We start from the raw sequence: 27862 nt of genomic DNA, 5'->3' as shown, positions 1-27862 counted from the left end.
TTAATATTTATTAAAAAAATATCTATTTCGTTTTTAAGGCTAATGCTTCAATTCAAGTAGAATCAATAGAACCTTTGTTTATTACTTTAATATATTTTAACCACTTTTGTTCAAAATTTTCTTCAAAATTTTTTTTCAACTTTAATATATTTTGACTATCGTTGTTCAAATTTTTCTTTAAATTGTTTTTGTTATATATGACATTACATTTCAAAAATCAGAATATCCTATTTTTCCGTTTTTAAACTCGGCAATTTTTTCGTTAATAAATAGTTCTTTTTTTTTTGTTATTTTTCGAGGTCCACTAGCCTCGGCAGTGTTTATTCTAATATAGGTATCACTTTGTATTAAATTATTTATTAAATAATAAAAAAATAAATAGTAATGTTGATATTTTTTCTCAATATTTTTATTCTTTGAGTAAATAGGAACTTTGCTACGGCGAAAAATTATTTTTATATGCATTTATAAAATTTTATTCCTGTTTCTGCAATAAAGAACTAAATAAATGCATATGCTTGATTTCAAATACTTTTATAACATAGATTAAGGCAATAAAAGTAAAGCTAATAAAATCTGCAGGAATATATATATATATATGAATTTAAAGTTTTGCTGGGATCACAAGTTTTTTAAGAGGCTACTGCTATGAAGACAATTACATGCTTCGAATTCACGCTAGAATAAATAGATAAAAATTATCAATAACTGAAGCTGTACTATATTTTAAAATCTAAAACTATTTATTCTACATAAGAAATTGATCCAACATTTCTTTCACTTAAGATGAAAATAAATCTTCCAAATGAACTTCAAGTATACATTAAAATTAAGATTATAGTTAAAAAATGAAAAAACGAAGTTATTTTGTATTTATAACGCATCATTCATAAGCAATACCATGCACTTTTTTTATTGAACTAAAACATCTTAAATATTCCGAGCTACCCCTTTACTGTGTCTTGGACAATGCTTGACCTTCAGAGAACATTGTCTGGAGCAGTAAGACTGGCAACTAAAGGTCAAGCAATGTCCTTTAAAAAAAGACACGGGATATTGAAGTGATAGCAAAGGCAGCAAAATTTAAAACACGCCACAAAAAAAAAAGAAAAAAAAAACGAACTTTATTTTGGATTTACGACTTTAATGCTTAACTCCGTAGTTTCGAAATTTTGATCGAAACCTAAAAGACAAGAGAACTCTTGGATCAAGCATTGGGACAATAGCTTCCGTGCTGATTTTTTTTTTATTGCACTGGTCTGCGTTTGCGTTACATAGTGATGAAAATCAAAAGATTGTAAAATTGTGTATGGGGTCCCTCATTTGTTGGCTAGAAAGAAGCAAAAAAATGTAAAAATTAAAAAAAAAAGAAAAAAAAGAAAAGAAAGAGAAAAAAAAAACACCTAAAGGAACCACCAGGAAATATCACCTTGTTAATAATTATATGAATTTAACTGCTGGTAGAATTCAGGATGATGCATCAAAATTTTATTTAATTAAACATTGAAAGAAATGTTAGTATTTGAAAGATATTAGATTTATTTTTTTTAAATTTAATTAATACAAAAGGATTAATTCAAAGTTTGCAGATAGAAACTGTCCTCACTTCATGCTATTTGACAGACTCACTCTTTAGCAGCTCTAAAATTTTTCTAAATATCGATAATTACATAATTACACTTATTGTATAGGGATTTCTTCTTCTTCTATAGCTCTACAGCCCTTTGCGAACCCTAGCTTGTTTCACAATTCTATTCCATGCAGGCTTTTGTTTTGATTTCTCTCTCCACCAACAGATCTAATATTCTACAAATAATATTTTTTCGACAAATTATATTTTAAAATATAAGTACCTTCTAACTATTGAAAATTTTTTTATTTCGAAAATGTTAGATCACATCGAATCAGTCTTTAAATTTATATAGTTATTGGTATGGTTTTTACAAGAACTTTACTTACCAGTTCTTCTCTTCCAGTGTCTTTTTAGTGCATTTCTTCTCTTTTTTTTCCCCTTCCTCTCTTGTGACTCTTTTATGTTAGTTTTGTGATTCATTTGTGTTAATCAGTATTCAAATTTTACCAGACTGTGCAACAAACAAGACTACTTCGATTATTTTTTTTTCCCTGTCACACATTACTTTCATAAAACACCGATGCTTAGCCATTAGTTAAAAAGGTAGCAATTTTTTGAAAGTTTTTTTAGTGCTTTACAAAAGTTTCATTTTGAGGTAGCAAAAATCCATTCAAAGAATAAAAGATGTGAAGAGAAATATAGGAAATATTTGATTAAGTTAAGTAAATAGTTTCTTACAGTTTTAGCGGTTACATGATTCTTTTTTTAAAAAAAAAAAGAGAACCAAGGAAATTTAAGGCTTATAATATTCACTTTTGCTCCATTTTACAACTTTATTTTGTAGAAAATTGAAAACAAAGGAGAGGGAGAGAAACTTTTCTCCCTTTTATTATTTTTTTCTTTATGTGCATTTGTGAATTTTGGTCACAAAACATATTATTGCCTCACACTAAACTCATGGACAAGAACTTTGCAATATTCAGAGTACAAATTTACTTTGAGAATAATGACTAAATATTTATATATGCTATTTCTTTAAAGTTATTATTATTACTACTATAATTTTTTATTTTTTTTTTTAAAATGTAACTCTCAACGTCTTTTGTTTTATCAGAAGATTTTCATTACAGATTAAAAATGGTAGTAAATTTTATGGTTTAACATTAAACTTGTATAAACATTTAACATAAATGTTTTTGCAATCACATTTGTAAGTTGTATAATATTTTTAACTTGTATATTGCCATTCATATTAAAATTTTTGTGCATTCATTCAATTCTTGAATTAGTTCTAAAGAATTAATTTTTAGCTTTTTCAAAAACAAATTTAATAATTTTTTGTAATCACGAAATCAATTCTTGTATATTTTTCAAAGTTAGAAGCAATTTCTATCTGAGCTCATGTTTCCAAAGTGAATCGTCAGTAAAATTTTTACACTTTTTCGTTGCATTTTGGTGTGTACTTATTAGATATTTTCTTCTTTAAAAATGGTTACAGTCAGAATTGCTGTAGACTATTAATACATTCATGATTCATCATATTCATTATTTAAATAAATAATAACAACATTCTGGGAATAATAAAATGCAAAATTAAGTGAAATATTTTTTTTATTCAATATCGCTTTAAATTAATATTTGATTTTTAAAATTTGTTTTAAATTTAATACAGTATGACTTACACAAAAATATTTTGCATAATTTATTGGCTAAAAATATTGAGAGTGATTTGGCATTATTTTGGCGTACATATGCCCGTAAGTAAACTGAGCTTCACCAGTAAGTAAGGTTACAACAAGTATTCAAAATCCCCCCTCCGCTGCACTCCTTCGAAGCTTTGTCCAGATGTGTAAGTGTGGAAGAAGTCAAAGGTCATTATTCATATCACAGTTTTCCCCCTTTTGCGCAATTTATGCTTGTCCGAGAGGAAAAATCATGGGTGAAATGCTCCGGCTTCAAGTCGGAGATATTGAGAACCAGTTTTCTCCGGCGCATGGGCACTTCCCACGTGACGTCACACTCCCAGGGCGTAGGATTCCACGTGCCATTTTCTTTTTTTAAATTATGTTCAATAAGTAGTATTTACTATTTAATGTTATTTTTTATAGATATGTATTTTAATTAACTTATTGTTAATATATTTGCAAATACAATTATGTAGCGTTTCCTTACCTTACTGTTGCAAGTACTTGTTCAATTATTTTCATTAGTTAATTAAATAGTTTTTATTCTAACTGCAAGTAATTCTCCGGAGCATTTAACATGGATGATTTTTCCTCCAAAACTCCTCTTGTGAAGATTTGTGATGAACGTCTTATGAAGCCACTTAGTTCCTTGAAGCTCGGCATATACTTTAACTGAGAGGGCTAACGTGCCAATCTCATGACCGGTGGTTCGAGTCCAAGCGCAATTTTACTACATAACTTCCTTCTGTCCTTCAACACATGAAGAGTAATCACTGTCCAGCACTCCTAATATGTGATCTTAGGCTATTGGATCATGCAATTCTCTCGTGCACAAGCAGATGGCAGCACTACTGCTGTGGTCAACTGTACTGTGCAAGAACTAATTCATTATTCCCTATCTCTCACGCTAGATTAGATTATAGAAACTATAAACACAATGAAATGACGAAAGACAGAATGACGAAATATTTCTTTACATTTGACGAAACTCATTTCCTCGAAGAAGTGACTAAAGTAGTTTCGCTACTTTGACGAAATGTTCGCTCGGAGCATATACCAGGAAACTGTTTTGTCAAAAACAAGGAAAATTTCACGAAGTTTGAGTATCTACTTTCTACAGTGTATCACTCACTAGTGTATTGGCGAAGAAGATTAAAATAGATACGATGATAACAAATCTTATCTTCATTTTCCAGAATATTTGGTTATTGCTAATTAGATATAGATTAAAATAAATAAGATGAAGTCAATTTTAATCAGTTTCCATCAGCTGATAATGGCAGTAGGATGTTAAAAATCTGAAATTGAAGCACAGTAAATTTCCAATATTGTAATTCTACTTTTATTTAAAAATCATTAATCATTTCCCGTTGGGACAATAATCCTTGGTGGTTTAGATTTTCTACGTTGTCTTCTTTTAAAACTCTTTCTGATAATTTTCAAAGACTTTTCAATCAAATCAAAAATGGCCACAAAAGATGCACCCAACCACATTCCCATATATCCTCCAATCACACTGAATATTTCCAATGACTGAAAATAAAAAAATTGTCTTTGTAAAAATTTGTTCAAATACAGTCAAATTCAATCAAATGTAGTCGATTTATTTTTAATTCTATGTCGCTACAATTGCAAAAGGTAATCCTGTGATAAATTTCGATAAAGGTTTGAATTAAAACTGAGGAAAACGAGACTAAAAAATTAATGCCATCTTGATAGCGTTATGAAGCTTAGACGCGGTTTAAATAATATTTTTTTATCTCTTACAATTTTTTCCGGCAACCAAGCACGTTTTAATGTTTTTATTTCGCCTTCTTTATTAATTATTCGCAAGATTTCAAGAAAAGAATTTCATTTTTCCCTATTTTTATAACGTCTGAATAAAATATGATGGGGTAAAAAAAATTAATACCAGTTTGATAGCGTGATGAAATGTAGAGACGTTTCTTACAGTCGTCTTCCACCTCTTAATAAGTTTTTCCGGCAATCAACAAGGTTTTGATGTTTTTAATTTAGTTTTATTTGTTAATGATTTGTCTGGTCTTGATGAAGATTTTATTTTTGCTGCCTTCTATTAATTTGCAAATCTTGTTATGTATGCTATGTATGAGCATTAATATTCAAATCTTGCAATGTATTAAGTCCATTTTTAACAAGGAGTCTAGAAATATATGTTAAGTGCGATGATTAGGGAAAACCCTGTATTGTAAGACCTAATCCATAATTCGCATTATTAATGCACGTGCATGTAATATTTTTACGATAATTTAGTTCAAATTAAGCCATTAAATTACCATGGTGATATTTCCTCTGAGACTACTAGTCCCAATTTCTCTTTTTCCAGAATTTTCTTCAGAAATCTCTACTTTCATAAATTTTTATTCCTCAGATAAAAGCTAATCTTATCTCACTTACGACTTTTCTGCATTCATCAGAAATAAAATAAGTTTTAAGATATAAAAAAAAGTTTTATTATGAAGGGGAATAAACGTTTAGTATAAGTTGTTTGCTTTCGAATTTTCAATGCCACATTAACTTTACTCTTATGGAATTTAAAAAAAAAAAAAATTATTAACAAAATTAAAAAAACTAAGAAAGCCAATTCCATTAAAGGGCTATTATCAAAATTTTGAGAAGCTGCACTTTTGCAAAGGTGACATTTTCAAATCAAACTATTTTTCAACACTTTTTTTAAAAAACTACTTTTATTTAACCGGCTTTGAATAGTTTGAATTAACTCAAAAGCTAAGCGAACTCACTGATCAGGTTTTGGGACAAACTAGTCTTTGTGGAGGAAGTTTGATGAAACTAATTAGTATTTGCGCTTAAACAGAGGGAAAATCCCTCCACGGTTACCTCGACAAAGGCGACTCTAACTCATGATCTGTCTATTGTTTGATGATATTTTGTCTCAATATTGCAGTCAATGCGAGTTAGGATCGTAATTAGAATCGACAAGCCGGCGTTAGGATTGGAAGCTGGGTCGTCTCACTGGGATGCGCAGCTGTAAATAAGTAATTTACAAGTTTTCAGAATTTTTACTGAATAACATTACGATACATAGAAATATGTTATTGGGGAAGCAAGTTTCTTACAAAAAATTAACAATTTAAATTAACATAATTAACATAATTTAAAAATATGGCTCATTAGTATGTTTTATTTTATACGGCGTTGAAGAGCCGATTCAAGTTTTGGGTTTACGACTACTAATGTTTAACTCCGTAGGCTTGTTATTTTGAACCCCTTCCAGAAGACAAGGGAACTCCTGGACCAAGTATTGGGAGAAATGTGTCTTCCTGGAGGATTTTGGGATGGAAATAACCCGCATTTGCGTTACACGGAGATGAAAACCCACAAGAAAACTTCCTACGGTTAGTCTGACAGCAAGGGGCCTCTAACCCTGATCCGTCTCCCACAGAGGATATGTTACGTCAGCACTGTGGTCGGTGCAAGCCGGATGCAGAATTCTCATCGACCAGCCATAGCTGGGAATCGAACTCGGTTCACCTGAAAATTTTTTTTTTTTTCTTCTGATCACGATCGTCAAACTTAAAGTTTGCGGTGACGTTTTAAACGAAGTAAATATTTTCTATTGTAAAGTAAACACAAGATCTTTTTGTGAAATAAGCTCTTATTCCTGATGTAAAATAAACTTTAGTAATGAATCACTTGTTCTACCACCTTTTTAATTTTTTTTTAAAAGAACACCAATTGTGTATAGATTCATGCTGTTAAAATGTTTTATTTGGAAAATAATTTAGACGGATATAGTTACTAAAATAACATTGATAATCATGGAGTAATTTTTAAAATTTCATAGATTTTGGAGGCAGACATGTTTTTTAAAGACATGTTAGTATTTTACCTCAAATCTTGGTTTGTATGTCAGATTAGAGATTTCATAGCTATCAAACAACAAATTTATATCTATAGTTCCACACCTGTAAAAATATGAAATAAAATTAAAAAATAATAATGCAAGTTATCTATATTTCAAAATATTTTCGGGCTTAACTTTTTTTAAAAATTCTTCTGAATGACCAAATGCCCTTTTTGAAAATTGAATATTTTAAGCAAAGAATATTTTTATATAATAAACAGATTTTCATTAACGTGCAAATTAAAAATTAAGATATAAATAATTTTATTTTGAAACCAAATAATCAAAAATTCTTTTGTTAAAACTATTTATGTCACATAAAACGAAGATACATTAAAAGCAAATTGATAATCCCTCCCTAAAAAAACTGAAGCGGAAAGATATACTTATCATTAAAAAACTTAATTATTTTTTTTGAAGCCAGATAATCAAATATTCTTTTGTTGAAACTATTTATGTCACATAAAACGAAGATACATTAAAAGCAAATGGATAATCCCTCCCTAAAAAAACTGAAGCGGAAAGATATACTTATCATTAAAAAACTTAATTATTTTTTTTGAAACCAAATAATCAAATATTCTTTTGTTGAAACTATTTATGTCACATAAAACGAATATACATTAAAAGCAAATTGACACCCCCCCCTTAAGAAAACTGAAGCGGAAAGATATACTTATCATTAAAAAACTTAATTAGGCTCAAAAATTAAAGAGGAAAAAGTTGACAAGTTTCGAGCACTCAAAATAAGGCACTCATTATCAAGACTCACTAACATCTGAATGATGAAAAACCAATGATCATTCATGTGTTAACTGGTCTTGATTATGAGTGCCTTTTTTTAGACAGAGTAAACTGCTAAATTGGTATTCGTACATTAGGCACAAAAAGTATAGTCTAATCGTATAAATTAATAAGGATGATAATAATAAAAATTATAAAAATTTTTTAAAATCTAATTTGAAACCTTTTGTGTCATGGACGCAATATCGCTGAGTAGATCTTTGTGGATTATATGATTGAATATTGTTGTTTCATTTAAATCAAATTCGAAATTGAAAAATCCCAAGTGATATGAGCCTTTATCCCGGAGATGTCCTAAATAGTTTAGAATCTAATGCAAGCGAAAATTTGTGATAACACGACAACGCTTTTCACTCTAGCGAATTTGGCGCCCCACTGCGTTAGCAATCTCAGTTATTTATTAGATGATGATTTCATTAGTATTTTTTTTAAAAATTTTGACTGAATTTATAAAATTTTTCAGTTATTTGCTTAGTTTTAATTTTATAAAATGCTTGAATGTTTCTAAAAGATGTTCAAAGGATTAGAGAAGTGCACCATTTCTTACCACCTGATTGGAGTTACGGTTTGATTTAATTTTTTTATATTTATTGTTCTGAAATTTATTTTCATGTTAACTTTAACAGTCGACATGCTCCATTATTATTTTAAGCTACTAGAAGAATAAATATTTTCTTCATTTACAGAGTTGCTACAATTTTATTTCTCGATAAACTGATTAGGGTTACGGTTTGATTTAATTTTTCAACTTTTCTTGTTCTGAAATAAATTTTTATGTTAACTTAAACACACATTTGCTCTATATGCACCATTAATTATTTCAAACTACTAGAAAAATAAATATTTTCTTCATTTACAGAGTTGCTACAATTTTATTTCTCGATAGCCTTATTGGAGTTACGGTTTGATTTAATTTTTCTACTTTTCTTGTTCCGAAATTAATTTTTATGTTAACTTTAACAAACATTTGCTCGACATGCGCCATTAATTAATTTAAACTACTAGAAGAATAAATGTTTTCTTTATTTACGCAGTTGCTACAATTTTACTTTTCGATAAACTATCTATAAGGAAGTTTATATTCTCTATTCATAGTAAAATAAATCATAAATTAAAAGAAAATAAATTAGAAGAAATGAAAATATGGCAAGAACACTAAATTATAAATTGTATAGAGTTAACTCTACAAATGCATAACATCAACTAAATGTTTCTTTTTAGAGTTCCTAGGGGGCTCTGACAAGTTTGAGAAGTTTTTTATTATTCATCTAGGGTTTCTGTGCAATTCAAAAATATTTTATCACGTTTCCATTACATGTACTATCCGAATCACAAATAAAAATTATCAGGTGATTTCAGAAGTACATCGTATTAACGATATTTATTGCACGAAGTGATTTACATTTTATCTATTAGCGAATCCCACTTCACGATTCGTATTGATGCCATGTAAGAATTACACACGACTAACATTTATTGCCAATCATTCGCAGTCACGATTCAGGTTAAGTTTTCATTTAATATAATCAGAAGAAATGTCTTCAGATGTGATTGAATGACAGTCGAATAACAACACGCGTCAAATAATTGGGGTTCTAACGTTAGTATTTCAATAAAGAGTAAAAACTTGAAGGTCAACGCTAATTTTCAAAGATAAATAAGCATATACTGGCTTAAATATTACCGCAAATTTGTAGAAATATTACAATTAGGGGGACCGGAAAATAATGTCGTTTCGGAGCATTAAATATTCGTTAGTCTTAAAAAGCAATTTTTCGATCCATTTCGATTCATTTTCGATCAGGCGTTGAAAGGTTGTTGCAAACGAGGGCAGTGGCGTACGCAAGGGAGGGGTTTAGGGGTTTGGACACCCCCCTTGAGCTCAGACAAAATGGCAAAAATAAACATTTTAGTAGAAATTATGCGGGTATTATTTTTTAAGACTATATATTTTTATTTGCCTTATGCCTATCTTTTTATCTCACGGTATTTCTCAGAATACTGAAAAAAACATTTACTATAATAGGGTTGTACTTTTGAAACCAAATTCACGTGATACTGTTATGGACTGGCTCCTTTCTGTTCTACCAGTCGCGATAGTTTTCGAGACTGGCTGTCATTCGCGAGGTCTTCACGCGATGATTCTGGAATCTTAGACGTTCTGTCGTCTTTGAGACCATTCGAGAATTTTAGAGATGCGGTGAAAAATTATATAAAAGGGGGAACGGAGTACAATGTAAGTTTTTCTGTTGTACAGAAATGTGATACTTCCGTAGAAGAAAACATTTCTAGCATAACAAAATCTGATGAAATTGAAAGTGGCCCTCAAAGTCTTACTTCCCACCCATATGACATTGAACTTTTTTCAGAAGATATTACATGCGAGAAGATATTACATGATGTTCTTAAACGTAGGAAATCAAATCAAAATTTAACTAAACAGTGTTGTCTAAATAAAAAGTCAAAACTGTCTAAATTAGGGAAATAATAGTGCTTTATTACATACTCGAATTTCTTTTAGTAGCTTCAGAAAATTATGAGCACCCCCCTTGAAAAAATTCTGCGTACGCCACTGAACGAGGGTGAATACATTATTGATTATAAATAAAATCTTGATAACAAATGTCAAATCCACCAAAACGACATTACTTTCCGTTACCCGTAATATTATTAGTGTATTAAAAACACTTTTATTTGCAAGTACACCATATATTTCTTCGAAGTTTTGTGCTCTTTGTAAAGATGGAAGGTAAGAAGTTAATTGATAACGAAAGAGATTGAAGAGTTTTCTTCAATAAGAATGAGTAGAGTTCCTGATGTCTAACTCTTTGTTAAAAAGTTACGGCAATGGCTTCAAAATTGCCCAATACAGCTGGGTTGCGAAAGAAAGATAATGGAATGGTTACCACACTTGGCGATGCTTCTCCACTATCTCTTTCTCTAGGTTGGGAACTGTTTGTTTTCACAGTGATTTTTATTGGTATTTTAATTTCTTTTTTTAGTGTCATGTGACATTCAAGTCATGTTAAAAACGAAACTATAAGGAATAGAATTTTAACTGGAAGAGAAAATTATTGATAACTTCACAAAAATTAAATTATTATTTTTTTAAATTATTTTTATTAACATATTTTGTTCTCACTTAAATAAATATTTTAATCTTAATATAAATAACTTTTTTATTTTATTAATTTTTTTTACATCTAACGAAGTTAGATGGAAGTAACTCTAGGAATGAGTACTGTTGCGATATAGATAGGATATCACAACATATCCTATCTATACTGAAAAAGATATCAAAGACTGCAGTCAACAATTTTCTAAAATTGAAAGACAATTGTAAAAAGAATACCGGGAGAAGATCAAAAGCTATGTCGCCGCATGATTCAAAGAGAATTTGCAGAGTTGCAACTTGTGCAAGTGACAAGCTGAAATTTCTTACAAAAAACGATGCAATTAGAATAGTATATTTATTGTAACCCGATGATTCGTTTTGGAGCGTTATACTTCATAAATGCGCTTGTAGCTCTCATGGATTAAGAGAGATAAAATTGGAGACTGAGTCGTTCAGAAGCTTCGAATTAGAAGGTCTGGAAGATTCATTTATACAGCTAAACTATCGTTGGGGCTGAGGCTCAAAATATCGCGTTTAATTTTCATCCGGACATGACCTGGGACAACCAATGGATACAACTAATTTTTTCAGATGAAAAAAGAAATGGAATTTGGATGGGCAAGATGGATGAATGCAACATCGTCAGTATTTAAAAAAAAAATATTCTTCACCTATTAGACGGATTCTCTGTGATGACTTTGGGATGTTTTGCTTAGAGTAACTCGAAGAGTTTAAGCTAATTTATGGCATTTTACATCATCAACAGAGCTGAAATCTACAATCAAAGATTAACGGTATAAAACAGAACCCAAACTTTGTTAAAAACTAATTTGTAATGAAGTAATTTGTGAAAATGGCTCATACGCAAGATTCTAAATCTTTGTATTATTTTTTATATTCTTTTTTTCTGGTCTTAAAGTTTTTACTCAGGCTGAAATACTAATTTTATGCACACAACTTGTTGCGTTATTTCTCAACTAAGTACTTTAATAATTAATAATAAATCGCTTTTTTCCATTTTTATTTTTTAAAACTTTTTCCCTCTGGCCCTTAAGTTTTTTATTCAGATTTTATCTAAAAGCAAATACTCACTCTGGTTTCCACATTTTGTCCTCAAAACAATCTGGCTGCAATAAATACAGAAGAAAATAGTTTGAAATATGTTGTTAGTAGATGAACTGCGTGAAAGAATGAACCAAGTAGCTTTTGAAAGATAAAGGGTATCCAGCGGATGACTTACTGATTTCAAAATTAAAAATTTCGGAAAAAAGGGCGATAGAGAAATAAAAAAAATCGGTATGTTTATCATAAAAACTGTAAAAAGTTTGGAATTTAGTTACAAAAATTTCAAACAGATGACACTGCAAGTCATTGATTGGTGATTACTTCTAGTATTAGAATGTGAAAGGAGGTTGGCGTTCCGAATTAGGAGGTTTAAACCAGGTATTATATTGGACGATATGGGTTTATGGTAATGGAATATCACAGGTTAGATTATAGCTCTATGGCATTTATATTCTTCTCAAGAGCTTAGAACAGCGCCATCTATTAGCAACTCTTATAAGGTTCGAATATTACAATTTAAAATTTTTAATGTTTTCTCAATAACATTGTGCAGCTCTAGTGAGACGCAAATAAAATTACAGTATTGTTTTTACAATAAAAATGCCGCTTGTTTAATTTCTCTATCGTCATTTGTATCATATCACTATTTAAAGAGAACCGACTCCTTATTAGCTGCTTGTTCCATATATACAGTGGTGTCCAAAAGTGTGGACACTTTTTTAAAGTTTCATGTTTTTCAACTTTGTGTGCTTGTAGAATTTATTAATTTTCACTTAAATACAAACATTTACATATCAAATTGAAGGTAATTTAATGTAAAATTTAATAATAAGTACAGTATTTCAATATCTGTATTACAAGAAAAGTTATGCAATTAATGGTAAGATCTACCTTAGATTTGCATTTTTTTAAAGTGATACTTACACAATCAATAGTTAGTAAGAAAACCCATAATTTTTAAGACAGCCTCACAGCGTCTTTTCATCGAGTGAACGAGTGTTTGGAGTTCATCTTTCGTAATCACATGGTGCCAAGAATCAATTATAACTTCACTTAGTTGTCTTTTATTGGATGGACGTTTTTTTCGTACAAGAATTTTCAAACTTCGCCACAAATTTTCAATTGGATTGAGATCAGGGCTGTTTCCTGGCCATGGTAATATATCTATGAATTTATTTTGAAACCATGCTTTGCATACTTTTGCTGTGTGGCATGGAGTTGAATCCTGCTGAAAAATAAATGGTTCGTTGTTGGGGAAGAGATCCCTGATGGAAGGTATCAATTTTGGTTTCAGGGCAGTTTCGATGTATTTTTTGGCATTCAGGATGCCAAATCAGGCCGAAAAAAATGCACAAGTTCTACTACCGATAGAAAAATTAAATGGCTATGCCTTCAAGATAGAAAAATGTCATCACATGCCATTCGATGTGAAATGAATGCAGCTGGTATTGCAGTAAATTCAAGAACAATAAGAAGAAGGTTATCAGGATTTGGACTACGAGCTAGAATTCTAAGGAAAAAACCATATTTAAATCAAAAGCAACGAGAAAAACGAGTTAAGTCGGCAAAAGAACACATTAAATGGTCAGAAAATCAATGGAAGCAAGTAATCTGGAGTGATGAGAGTAAAATATCGCTCTTTGGAAGTAATGGTAGAAAATACGTGAGACGTAGAGTAGGTGAAGCGCTTCATCTTGATTGCATTGAAGCAACTACTAAAAATCCAACAAATGTCATGATTTGGGCATGTATATCTGCAGATGGTATGGGCCGAATTCAAGCGATTAATGGTATCCTGAATGCCAAAAAATACATCGAAACTGTCCTGAAACCAAAATTGATACCTTTAATCAGGGATCTCTTCTCCAACAACGCACCATTTATTTTTCAGTAGGATTCAGCTTCATGCCACACAGCAAAAGTATGCAAAGCATGGTTTCAAAATAAATTCATAGATATATTACCATGGCCAGGAAACAGCCCTGATCTCAATCCAATTGAAAATTTGTGGCGAAGTTTGAAAATTCTTGTACGAAAAAAACGTCCACCCAATAAAAGACAACTAAGTGAAGCTATAATTGATTCTTGGCACCATGTGATTACGGAAGATGAACTCCAAACACTCGTTCACTCGATGAAAAGACGCTGTGAAGCTGTCTTTAAAATTAAGGATTATTTTACTAAGTATTGATTGTGTAAGTATCACTTTAAAAAAATGCAAATCTAAGATAGATCTTACTATTAATTGCATAACTTTTTCTTAATACAGATATTGTAATACTGTATTTATTATTAAATTCTACTTTAAATTACCTTCAATTTGATATGTAAACGTTTGTATTTAAGTGAAAATTAATATATTCTACAAGCACACAAAGTTGAAAAACATGAAACTTTCAAAAAGAGTCCACTCTTTTGGCCACCACTGAATATATATATATATATATATATATATATATATATATATATATATATATATATATATATATATATATATATATATATATATATATATATATATATATATATATATATATATATATATATATATATATATATATATATATATAATGGATTGTAAAGGTCAGTTGATATCAGTTTATCGTTTTCTGTCTCTGGTAAACGTTTAACTAGTGGTCAATATGCTATATAAGGAAAATTGTGGAGCCAGAGGTCATTTTCTATCTTTGATGCATTTTGGGAGCTGTATTTCAGCAAAGTAATGCCCGTGCACATGTTTCTGAGACTACAGAAGCTATTAAACAGCAGGTGCCGCTTCATCTGTGGCCTGCTTATTCCTCGGACGGCTGAAGATATCATAGAAATGCTCAAAGGTGGACATAGTTCTTTGAACATGTCTGGAATTTCATCAGACGGCGTCTCGCTCGTACAGCTGATGGGGCACTCAGTAAGACTGAAATTTGGTGTCAATTCGAAGCCATATGGAATGCCATTTCTTCAGATTACATTCATGACCATTTAGTTCAATGTCACGACGTGTATAGACTTTCCTCCCTCAGCGTGGCTGGCTCATAAATATACTAATTTTCGACATTCTTTTTTTTGTCTTATAAATTTGATCGTTTATTCATACCTCTATCAGTAATATGAGGAATAAACTTCATAAATGTTTGACAATTCCTTCAGTATTTCTTGTACACATTAGTGCATATGTATATAGATAGATAGATAATCATATCATGCCTGTTAGTTAATTTTGTGATTATATATAATTGTTGTTTAGTAAATTGTTGTAAGTTGAATCAAGTAATAAAATTGTTGACACTTACTTCCTTCACAACTTCCTCAATTTTAGTTAGCTTCTATAAAAAATAAAAAAAAATATTAATGAAAATCTAAGTTTATATGATTACAATGTTAGAAATTTAGGAGCGAGTTGAACTATAATATCCTACACATTTTTTGCAACCTCAGTCTGGCATCAAGATGAGCTATATTTATCCTTCTGAAACTTGATTACGTAATGGTATGGTGCAACTTAAACAGAAACGTGGTTCAATTTAACACATTATAAAGGCTGAATTAAATTTATACCATTATTATGGTTCTAAGTCGAGCCATTTTTCTGAGAATGTAATCTTTTTTAAAGTTTTTCTTTTTAGTTTCATTAAAATTTGATCTATTGATATGGTTATTTGCTATTAATTTCGACAAAGATACAGTATGCGTTAAATTTAAAACATAATTACCATTGTAAAGATGTAGTACCAATTTAGAACTTGAAAGCTAAATAGTGAATTTTAGAGTCCTTGCATCTAACGCAATTAAAGAGTTACGATAAACTTTTCTCAGTCGAAAATGGTTCGAAATTCAGTGAGAGAAAACGGAACAAAAGCTTTCTAGGAGACTGAATATAGGGTAATTAACAAGAAATTTTTTTATCGGCAAATTTTTAAAATTATAGATATTTTGTTCTTTTTTTCAATTTTTGAAATTCATCTCAATTATTATATTCAAGATAAAGTTGAGAGAATAAATATTAAAAAAAAAACTGCTTTTGAAAATTACAACAGCTACTTGACATTTTTATCAAGTTATAGATGCTATTATATGCCAAATAAACAGTTAATTTGATAAGATTTGAAAAATCGAGACGCGACTCGATTAATCGAGTCACGTATATATATATATATATATATATATATATATATATATATATATATCTATATATATAAAAATCTCTTGTCACAGTTTTAGTGGTTAAACTCCTCCTGAACGGCTCGACCGATTTTGATGAAATTTTATATGTATATTCAGTAGGTATGAGAATAGGTTTATAACTAATTTTTTTTCATTTTTTGGACAGATTTAACGTATATTTTAAATATATCTTTATTTAATCATATTCCAATCCAAACTAGACATAGAAACCTGATAAATCAAAAAGTAATATTCACGCACGTTGCAACAATTCACTTTAAACTCTAATACTTATGCTCGCCCATAAAGGAAGAGCATCAAATATATTTGCAAGTATGTGAATAAAGGCAGTGATATGGCAGTATTTTTAGTTGAAAATACCAATGTGACCGCTTTTCCAGTGAATAACAACGACGAAATAACGCTCTACCAAATTGGCCGGTACATCAGCTCCAATGAAGCTGTTTGTCGCAACTTTGGAAGACATTACTCTGTTCAGAAGTACCACACTATTTCACATGGGCTCAAACAAAAAGAAATGGACTTCCCGCAAGCAAGGCACACCGATGAAGGCCGTTGTCCCGGTTTATTCAAATCAAACGCCTTGGGGAGAGCATTTACAGTCAATCCAAGGCAGACTTAGTGCTTTTATCTTCGAATGTTGTTGGTTAATGTCACCGGCTCATTGTCATTTCAAGATATACGTAAAGTCGATGGACATCAGCATCCAACGTATAAAGATGCATGCCTTGCACTCGGCTTGCTGGAAGACGACAACCAGGTAGAATTTTATTTCTTTATTTCAATTAGTAGCAAAATGTATGCTTTCTATATATTCCTTGCATTTATAAACTTAATTTATTATCTTTTTGATCCACTACTATTTTTAAAAAAATTAAGCATATATATTAATATGTAATACTATTGTAGAAGTACGCATAAGCTTGATTTAAATACAGCGAATATTTCTGTCTAAAATTATAATTTAAATTCCGATTAACTACAGCAGGGTAAAATCATCCTCAAAAGGATTAAAAGTTGGCAGGTTTGCAATAAGCAGTATCTCACTTCTCACGCAGTTTTCGGAAAAATTTCGGCCATTATTATTGTTTGTACATCGAACGCCGTTGTGACGTTTCAAATTATCATTTCCGTGTAATTATTATTAATTTGCAGTGCTGTAAATATTAATAATAATTATTAATATTAAGAGTATTTCTACTGTATTATTCTGAAGGAAAAATATTGTGAAAGGTAGGTTAAGTAATAAAAGATAAATAAACACATTACTACTATGCTGTTTTTCATCATACGTTTACAAATATCATTTTACTATTTAAGTGTTATTCTCAAGTAAATTTTTATTAATTTATTAATCTGCAGAGCTGTCATTATTCATTCCTATTTTATGAATAATTGATACAATTATTGATTTTAAGAGTAATTCTGCTCTGTTATTTCAAAAGAGAAATATCATGAAAAGTATGTTGAATTAAAAAAGTGTGTGTGTACTTATGTATATGCGTTAGAAGTTATACTTTTTTGGCGTATGGAAAAAAATTTAAAATAATAAAAATGCTGTAATGATCAAATATAAATATTAAAATCAATCAAAAAGGTATTATTTAAGTAAAAATATATATTTTTAATTAATTTCATTCTATGGCTAACTTTATCCTGTCGTTTTCTGCGCGCGCAGCTCACAAAGTTTACTCTCATCCAAACGCTCCAAAAGAATTATAACTTAAATAAAATATAAATAAATACATAATACTTTTTTTCATCATTAAGTAATTTAATTTTTTTTTAACAGCAAACAATGCCAAAACGACGTAGAGGGGCTTCTTTGGGCCGTAAAACATGTCAAGCTACATTCATGCAGAATGCAAGAGCCGAAAGAAACGCAGAACAAATCCAGCAAGACAATACTGATGCACGTGAGAGCATGGCACGATTGCATCAAGTAGAATCAGAAGATGCACGAGCTGACCGAAATGAAGAAAGAAGATTGGAACAAAGACGATCGCGCCGACTCACATTTAACAGACTAAGAGTAAATGAACAACAACGCCAACAGGCACATCGATCTTTTAACTCTCAGTCTTTCCTGCTCCTAGCATTCGAGTATGAGCCTAATGTTGAATATTATGCTCATTCAAAAGTCATAATTGGTGCTATGGACAAGGAATGCCTGCATTGCAATGCTCTTAAGTTCAAAAATGAGCCAGCCGGGATGTGTTGCTCATCAGGAAAGGTACAACTACATGTAATTGATACACCACCTGAACCATTAAAGGGTTTACTGTTTGGCACGAATCCAGATTCAAATGTGTTCCTGAAATCAATTCGGACATTCAATTCCTGTTTCCAAATGACATCATTCGGAGCAACAGAAATAGTTAAAAATAATACGGTATATGGTCAACAATTCAATTCAACATTTAAAGTCAAAGGTCAAATTTATCACAAAGTGGGCTCATTGCTGCCAATGCCAAACGAAGCGCATAAATTTTTGCAAATCTATTTCATGGGCGGCAAAGATGTGCGCGTAGACGCACGTTGTGAATACAATCACCTCAATTCATTTTTTGCCAAACGCATCGTTGGTGAGCTGGACGCTCTATTGAATGAGCACAATGAATTATTGAAAATATTCAAATCACACTTGCCTAAATTACAAAGTGATCATCACGCTATTGTCATCAGCCCTGATAAAACACCTGTTGGAGAGCATATTCGTAGATTCAATGCACCTGTTGTTGACGACGTTGCTGGAATCATGGTTGGCGATCGAACAGCTGCACGACAAATCGTGATTCGTAGAAGAAATAATAATCTCCAGTTCATTGCTGAAACACACCGTTCATATGACGCTCTCCAATATCCGCTAATTTTTTGGAAGGGACAAGATGGATATTGCGTAAATATTAAACAACGTGATCCCGCAACAGGTACTTCATTCATTGTGGACTTGAACATTACTCATTTAACAAAGAACTTAATTAATTTCAATTTATCAAACTAAACTAATGTTAATTAATTTCAATTATATTTATTAATGATTTATAATTATTCATGAATTATTTATAATTGTATTTTTATTATTTATTTATAATTATATTTTTATTATTTATTTATAATTATATTTTTATTATTTATTTATAATTATATTTATTAGTATATATTATTACAGGAGCCGAAACAAACAAGAATGTTAGTGCGAAGGATTATTATGCGTATCAGTTGATGAATAGACGCGGTCAGGACAACATCATTCTACGATATCGTGAGCTTTGTCAACAATTCATGGTCGACATGTACGTGAAGATAGAGAGTGAACAACTACGATACTTGCGATATAATCAACAACAGCTGCGTGCTGAAGAATACATTCACTTGCGAGACGCTATTGTCAGCAGCGCCGATGCCGCCGAAATTGGTAACTCGGTCATTCTACCATCATCGTATATAGGCAGTCCACGTCATATGCAAGAATATATCCAGGATGCTCTGGCTTACGTGCGCGAGTACGGACGACCGTGTTTGTTTATCACGTTCACGTGTAATCCTAAATGGCCAGAGATTACATCATTGCTTTTTCCCGGCCAAAATGCAATACATCGTCATGACATTACAGCACGTGTATTCAGACAAAAGTTAAAGTCTCTAATAAGTTTCATTACGAAATTACAAGTATTTGGTCCTACACGTTGCTGGATGTATTCGGTTGAATGGCAAAAGAGGGGATTACCTCATGCGCACATTTTGATTTGGTTAATCAACAAAATACGTCCTGAAGAAATCGATAGTGTAATTTCTGCGGAAATTCCAAATCCGTCTACTGATCAATTGCTGTTTGATATTGTTACAGTTAACATGATTCATGGCCCATGCGGCAATTTTAATCGTTTATCGCCGTGTATGGCAAATGTAAAATGTACCAAAGGGTTTCCTAAAAATTTCACTAACGATACGATCACAAATGTTGACGGATATCCAATATATCGTCGAAGAAATTCCGATAATGGCGGACAATCGTTTATTAAAAATATCAGCAACATCGACATTGACATTGACAATCGTTGGGTGGTGCCTTATTCACCTCTACTGAGCAAAACATTTCAAGCTCATATTAATGTAGAGTTTTGTAGTTCAGTGAAGAGCATCAAATATATTTGCAAGTATGTGAATAAAGGCAGTGATATGGCAGTATTTCGAGTTGAAAATACCAATGTGACTGCCCCTCCAGTGAATAACAACGATGAAATAACGCTGTACCAAATTGGCCGGTACATCAGCTCCAATGAAGCAGTTTGGCGTATCTTTGGTTTCCCAATTCATGAACGGGATCCAACCGTTATTCATTTAGCCGTCCATCTTGAAAACGGTCAGCGCGTATATTTCACGAACGAGACAGCGATTGATAGAGCTATAAATCCACCAAAAACTACACTCACCGAATTTTTTGAATTGTGTAATCGTGCTGATGCTTTTGGTGCTTTTGCACGGACATTACTTTACTCAGAAGTACCACACTATTTCATATGGTCTCAAACAAAAAAATGGATACCCCGCAAGCAAGGCACACCGGTAGAAGCATGTCCCGGTTAATTCAAATCAAACGCCTTGGGGAGAGTATTTACAGTCAATCCAAGGCAGACTGAGTGCTTTTATCTTCGACTGTTGTTGGTTAATGTCACCGGCTCATTGTCATTTCGCGATATACGTAAAGTCGATGGGCATCAGCATCCAACGTATAAAGATGCATGCCTTGCACTCGGCTTGCTGGAAGATGACAACCAGTGGGAATGTATGCTTGCTGAAGCAGCATTGAACTGTACTGCTAAGCAAATTCGTGTACTATTCGCTATAGTACACGACTACATGTTTCCCGGGCAGAATAGAAACTTTATGGGATAATCACAAAGATTCGATGACTGATGATATACTGTATCACCATCGCACACGTTGTAACGATCTTACGATAGCATTCAGCGATGCTATGTACAATGAAGCACTGATTGCTATTGAGGATCTTTGCATTACTATTGCCAACTTGCCTCTCAGTCATTTCGGTATGCTTTCGCCAAATCGAAGTGCATCTGATTTTTTAAACAATGACATGAATCGTGAACTTCATTACAATACAGTAGAAATGGCAGCTATTGTGACTCGCAATGTTCCACTGATGAATGAGGAACAAAGAACATATATGACCGCATTATGCTCGCAGTTTCGGCAAGGTGTATTTTTTTTTGGAAGCACCAGGTGGAACTGGCAAAACATTTATTATTTCGCTAATTCTCGCTGAAATACGATCAAATAATGGCATCGCGTTGGCCGTTGCATCATCTGGCATTGCGTCAACTTTATTGGATGGAGGCAGAACAGCTCATTCAGTATTTAAGCTGCCACTAAATATTCAAAACAACCCGGACGCAGCGTGCAGCATAAAAAAGCAATCGTCTATGACCACAGTGTTGAAACACTGTAAAATTATCATCTGGGATGAATGCACAATGGCACACAAACATTCGCTTGAGGCGTTGAATAGGACATTGAAAGATATAAAGAACAATGACAAATTATTTGGCGGCACTCTGCTACTCCTTTCAGGTGATTTCAGGCAAACACTTCCCGTCATTCCGCGTTCAACGTACACTGATGAGATCAATGCTTGCTTGAAATCATCTCCACTGTGGTATAATGTTGAAAAAGTTCAACTAACAGTAAATATGCGAGTCCAAATGCTTCAGGATCCATCTGCTGAAACATTCTCAAAACAATTGCTAGATATCGGTGATGGAAAAGTTACCAAGGATGAGACAGGATGCATAAAATTACCGGAGGATTTCTGCACAATCATTGATTCAAAAGATGCTCTCATTAACCTTATATTTCCCGATTTACACACGCAATACATTAATCATGAGTGGCTTGCAGAAAGGGCGATTTTAGCAGCAAAAAATGTGGACGTCAACGAATTGAATCTGAAAATTCAACAGTTATTGCCAGGTAACATGGTGACATACAAATCCGTTGATGCAGTTTGCGATCCTATGAAAGCTGCATATTTTCCAACAGAGTTTTTAAATTCATTGGATTTACCAGGCATGCCACCGCATAATTTAGTACTTAAAGTAGGATCTCCTGTTATTTTGCTTCGTAATTTGAACCCACCACAGCTGTGCAACGGCACGCGATTGGTCGTTAAAAAATTAATGAACGAAAGTCATTATTTTAAGAGTTATCGAAGTCATTATTTTAAATGGAAAATTCCGGGGTGAAAGTGTATTACTTCCACGAATCCCTATTATACCCACAGATGTGCCAATTCAATTTAAACGCATTCAATTCCCCATTAGATTGGCATTTGCAATGACTATTAATAAATCTCAAGGCCAAACAATGTCTGTTTGTGTCTTAGATTTGAGCACACCATGTTTTTCACACGGACAATTATAAGTGGCATGCTCTCGAGTGGGTAAACCATCCAGTTTATTTGTGTTAGCAAAAGACGGAATGACAAAAAATATTGTACACTCCATTGCACTAAGAGATTAATATTGTTTACTAATATTTTCAGAATTAGTTGTATATATAATTTATAAAAAAAAGTTACAATAAATTTAAAAAATTATTATTTGGTGTGTTGTTATTTTCACCTTCCGTCATCGTTCACAGCGCTCCATGCCACTGCCACTCACATACCACATACGCACACACTTACAATAAATAAGATATATTTTCATACTCTAGAAATAAATCATATGGCAAAACAACGTTTGCCGGGTCAGCTAGTATATATATATATATATATATATATATATATATATATATATATATATATATATATATATATCGACTTAAATATTTTAATAATTTTAATTTTTTAATTTTAAGTTCCTTTTTGTTAAATTATGCTTTTCAAAAGTTAACATTTCAGGATAGTAAATAAAACGACTCAAATTTACGCAATAATTGCAATCACCATTGATCCTCAACTTCTTAAGAAATAATAATTTAAGTATTAGTTTTAATGCAAAAAAAGAAACATAGTTATTAGTTATTACTGTCTAATGCTAATAACTAAAATTAATAGTTATTAGTTGTTACATTTAGAAACAAACTGAGATTTGTAATGTAATGTTTATTATAGAGTGAGTTGAAAGTATTTTTTCCCCGATTTGTTTTAATAAGCCCTTCGCCATGGATATTACTTGAAATGCGGAGTTAAAGCAATCGAACTAGCAAAAAAGAAGTGCATTAAAAAATGCACAAAATTTGATTTGCACATTGGAAAAATAGGTCAGATCCGGTCACAGCTTAAACTACGTATTTAAGCAAGTGGACTTAGCTATAAATGTGCTACTGGAAAACTGGATATAGCTTAAAAACTATCAATGTTTATAGTAATATATGAAGCTTTATATTAATTCGATTTCTCTAAAAAAGGTGTTTTTAATTCACTTTATCGCCATATTCGTTTAGCTTTGACCGAAATATAGGAAAAATGTATACTTTAAAACAACGTTTTTAAAAATACATTAAAAACCTTACATGATATAAATTTGTAAATGCTATTTAAAATTCTACTAAAAAAGGGGTTTTAAAGCTTGTGTTTCTTCAGTTTGCGTGGTATGTTATTAAACACATGGGTCCTTTTTCATATTTCATCTATTACCCTTTCAATAATCCTTTATTTCTGTCATCAGTATCTTGAATATTTTTAGAGATGATAGAAATTTCTGTTATTTTAAATAGCAATGATTAAGTATTTTTCATAAGTAGGTTTTTATTAAAAACTGTAATTTTGTATTACGATGAAAATTTATTAAGAAACCTAGCACTAGTGATTAATTTTAGTAAAATAACAAGTGGTTTCTTACTTGGGATGTGCGTCCAAACTCACGTCTCTAAAAAGAATATGGTAAATTATAAAATAATAAAATTTTTGATTAGGTTATTTTAAAATTTACGAATAAATAAGTATACTGTAATAAGTAAATAAATAGATTGAATACAAAAAATATAACTTCTATTTTAGTACGTGGGGGGGGGGGGGGTAAACGCTGTCTTAAAAAAGGCATAACTTTTTTTAAAGGGTTAAATTTAAATTTATTTTAAAAAAAGCAACATCATGATACATAGTACATTTACATTTTCCTAAAATAGAAAAGTGCATAGAAATACATTAATTGTGCATCCATTGATTGAAAAAATTTTATTTAAAATCTAAATAAACAACCTTTCAATATGAAATTTTAAAAAAAGGAATTCTCATCAAAATCAACTTTTAATTTAACTCTAACAGGCTTTATAAAGCTACGTTATTTTTTTCTTTTGGGGGGGGGCGTCATTTGGTAAAAAGCGTCATTTGGTATTTGTGTGCAATAGATATTAATTATGTATTCAGATATATTATTCTTGATACAGCGAGAAGAAACTGATAGAATGCGCGAGTTAATGGATTAGTGAGTAAATATGCGAGGGGAGGAGTGGAGAAGGAAGAAGAATTAATAAAAATAAGTAAAAATTTTTTAAATTTATAAAATTTGCGCTGCAGCAATACGACGATAGTTTTTTTTATTTATTTTTAATTTTCAAAGAAATTACAATGCAGATTAAGGTGACCAAACATCCTCAAATCTTGAGGATAGTTTTTGAATTTCATTAACTGTGTTCGAAAACTTTTAAACTCTTTAAGGATAGGAAATTTTATCAAGAGTTCTCAAATGTCCTCGAATTTCTTTGGAAACATATGATTTTTTTTTTACATACAGTGAAATGTAAAGAAAAAAAAATCAGAAATAAGCGTGATAATTCTGTCTCACAGAGACTTCAAACGAAAAGCAAGAGAGCACCTTGCTAAAACTAACAGCTGAAAATGCCATACTCATCTTAAAATAATTTCAGCAAAAAATAAACAAATTTTAACAATCATGTACTCATTCATTTTATACAAGTTCAAATGCAGAATATTACATATTTCAAAACAGCTTAGTAATGAAATCAATTTTGATGAAAATAGTTCTGCATCTGATATTAGTTATCAATAAAAAAAATTAATTTCTTTTAACCCATTTTAGAAAATAATGCTCTATGGATATGAAAAAAAATCCTACTTACTATATTTTTATAACTAGTCATCTTAAGACCTTTCTCTGTTCCCCTAATTATTGAATAAGAAATAGAACTGGAAGAGAAAAAAAAATCAGAACGAATGTTTTGTGAGTTCAATTTTGCAAAATAGAACATCATAAATCTCCAGAAATTCTGCTGTAATGAAATTCACAAATTTTTTCTACCCCAATGCAGTTTGATGGTGAAACAACTACATATCCGAAAGATTTACACTTTTCGGAAAAAAAAATCAGAGCAACTATTTTGTAAATGTTTTGCGAAAAGTAATATGTAGAAGAAAAAAGAATTTTATTTCACATTTAGTAAACCGTGAAAATGAAATTTTAAAAAACGAATCAAGACAAAGCGATGCAGTTTTTTCCCTCCAATTAGTCCTTTCTTTTTTAAAAGATATATTATGCGCGCACCCTGCATAACTTTTGCTTAAATGATCAGATCTTCCCGTTCTAGGACTCAATCCTAATAGTTTAAAAGAGTGATATCAGTTATGCTAATTAATTAGTGCACCCGATATTTTAAATTACGAAATCAGACACAATTTTCTCTGCATTAACATGCCTTTTCTTTACCTCTTCGGATTAAATATATGGGATAGCCGCCATCTGGGAAATATGGTCCGTATAGTTTGGTCAGGAGGGCGATCCAAAGTTTGGACCCCTTAGTATGTTATTAATTTTACTTCTTGCCTATTTCGCCATATCTTGAGAACATTTGAAGCCAATAAAATTTGTTTTTACACAATAATAAAATTCGATTATTCCACGCAAAAATTAAAATTTAGTAAATATTTATTATTTTATTAAATAATAGTCGAAAGATTTTGAGTTGTAATGTACATAATTTTTTACATCATTTTAAAGTATATGGCAAAATACAAAACTTGAACGAAATCGGTTGAATAGTTCCTGAGAAAACGAATTTTAAAAAGTCGAATCTATTCAAAATTTTTAAAAAATGTACGAATAAAAAATGTATATTTTCCTCAAAATATAAAGAAAATCAAGAAACAAGAGTACGGAAAAAAATATATTATACTGTACTTACTCGCATGGTTGAGTGTAACTTTCTGCTACTTGTAAACAAAAAGAAATGGAAGTTTCATTTCCTTAAAAAATTGAGAAAAATATAATAAATAAATAAGCAGAAAAAATATTAATGCAAAAAAATAAACTCTTATTTTGAATATTATTTAAAATCCACACTTAAAGATTTTTATGAATTTAAATTTTATGTGTGGGATATAAAAATTTGTCCAAGAAAGGCATGCTGAATTTTTATCAATCAATTATGTTTTTCCTTAATTCCTGCAAAACTGCATTTGGGTTTCATATAAGGTGTTTGGTAGTAATTAACCTTAATGCGTATTTTAAGATTTCTTTTCAAATAGGAATAAAAAACTATACATATCAAGGATCGAAACTTAATACTTAAGTGAGAAAAAAACTTAAAATTATGATTAATCATTACGGGGATCTGTAGGGGCAAGGGAAGTATTTAAATAATCTGAAATCAGTAAATATGAGGGGAAGTTTATTTCAACGAGGTGATACTAAAAGATTAGATGTTGTTTTTGACCTTATGTTAATACAGTATTATATCGAACAAAAAAAAATTCTTACTTGAGCAGTTTTCTTCGTAAATTTCACAGATGTTTAATTTGTGAGGATAATCCACATTTAAGGGGACGCAACCTCTTGAATCAAGAGCCATTTCCATCATGCATTCTTGAAACACACCCTAACACAAACAAAATAAGATCTTTAAAAAAATTTTCTTTTTTAAATGTAAATATCGAAAATGAAAAGAGTTCATCGTTTGTTATTTTGAAGATTTTATTTTAAATTAAGATGAAGCATCGAAGCGTTCAGAATGAATTTCTTCTGTACTTGGTCTAAGCTAAGAATTCCTCCCGCCACAAAGTCTGAGGCCACCGTCTGGTGTTATGGAAACAAGAACGGCGCATTTTAGGGAGGGTGGCTTCACCCTAAAACTAACATAAATAGACTGAACCAAAGAAAGAGATTCACTTTCGCTCGCCGACCAGAGCCGAAACCACTCCAAAACAGTGACCCCGCACCCCTACTTAAAACAGTCATACCTCGTTACCATAGTAACCGCCACAGCTTTAGACGAATGTCTGGGGGAATTCTTATTTTAGACATGTCCATCGTTAAGCAGTTATTAACGCTGGTTTTCGAAGCTCTGTCGCCAAGTAAAATAAAAAATGCCATAGTTTAAGTGCTTTACACCTGAAGCAATGCGATGATTCTAAATAATATATATATAATCTTGTCGTGAAGAATTTTCTGTAGTCTAGAATAGACAAATAACTTAAATATTTTAAAAGGTATTACACGTTTTTAAAAAACTCCAATTCGGCGACATTTTCCCACCTTGAAGAAAATTATCAAAATCACTGTTGTATTCTCAGT

The 27862-nt window shown here is 31.1% G+C and overlaps 1 protein-coding gene across 2 annotated transcripts; it reads right to left on the bottom strand.

The window, feature by feature from the left end:
- Positions 1-1134: 1134 nt before the first annotated feature.
- LOC139425425 (uncharacterized) lies at positions 1135-27415 on the bottom strand. Of its 2 annotated transcripts, XM_087166425.1 has the most exons (8): positions 27050-27415; positions 26475-26535; positions 25416-25482; positions 24176-24202; positions 15416-15448; positions 12153-12187; positions 7127-7202; positions 1135-4791 (listed from the first exon to the last, which is right to left on the bottom strand). In XM_087166425.1, exons 1-8 carry the CDS (start codon positions 27147-27149, stop codon positions 4615-4617), a joined length of 576 nt encoding a protein of 191 aa, XP_087022551.1. In that variant the 5' UTR covers positions 27150-27415; the 3' UTR covers positions 1135-4614. The 2 variants fall into 2 exon arrangements, with proteins under 2 accessions (XP_087022551.1, XP_087022553.1); XM_087166427.1 differs by lacking the exon at positions 24176-24202.
- Between the last annotated feature and the right edge of the window lie 447 nt (positions 27416-27862).

Source organism: Parasteatoda tepidariorum, chromosome 1 (assembly GCF_982258835.1).
Source record: "Parasteatoda tepidariorum strain Cologne lab strain chromosome 1, Ptep-v5.0, whole genome shotgun sequence".
Taxonomy (NCBI): Eukaryota; Metazoa; Arthropoda; class Arachnida; order Araneae; family Theridiidae; genus Parasteatoda; species Parasteatoda tepidariorum.
This window is presented reverse-complemented; position numbering and strand designations above follow the sequence as displayed.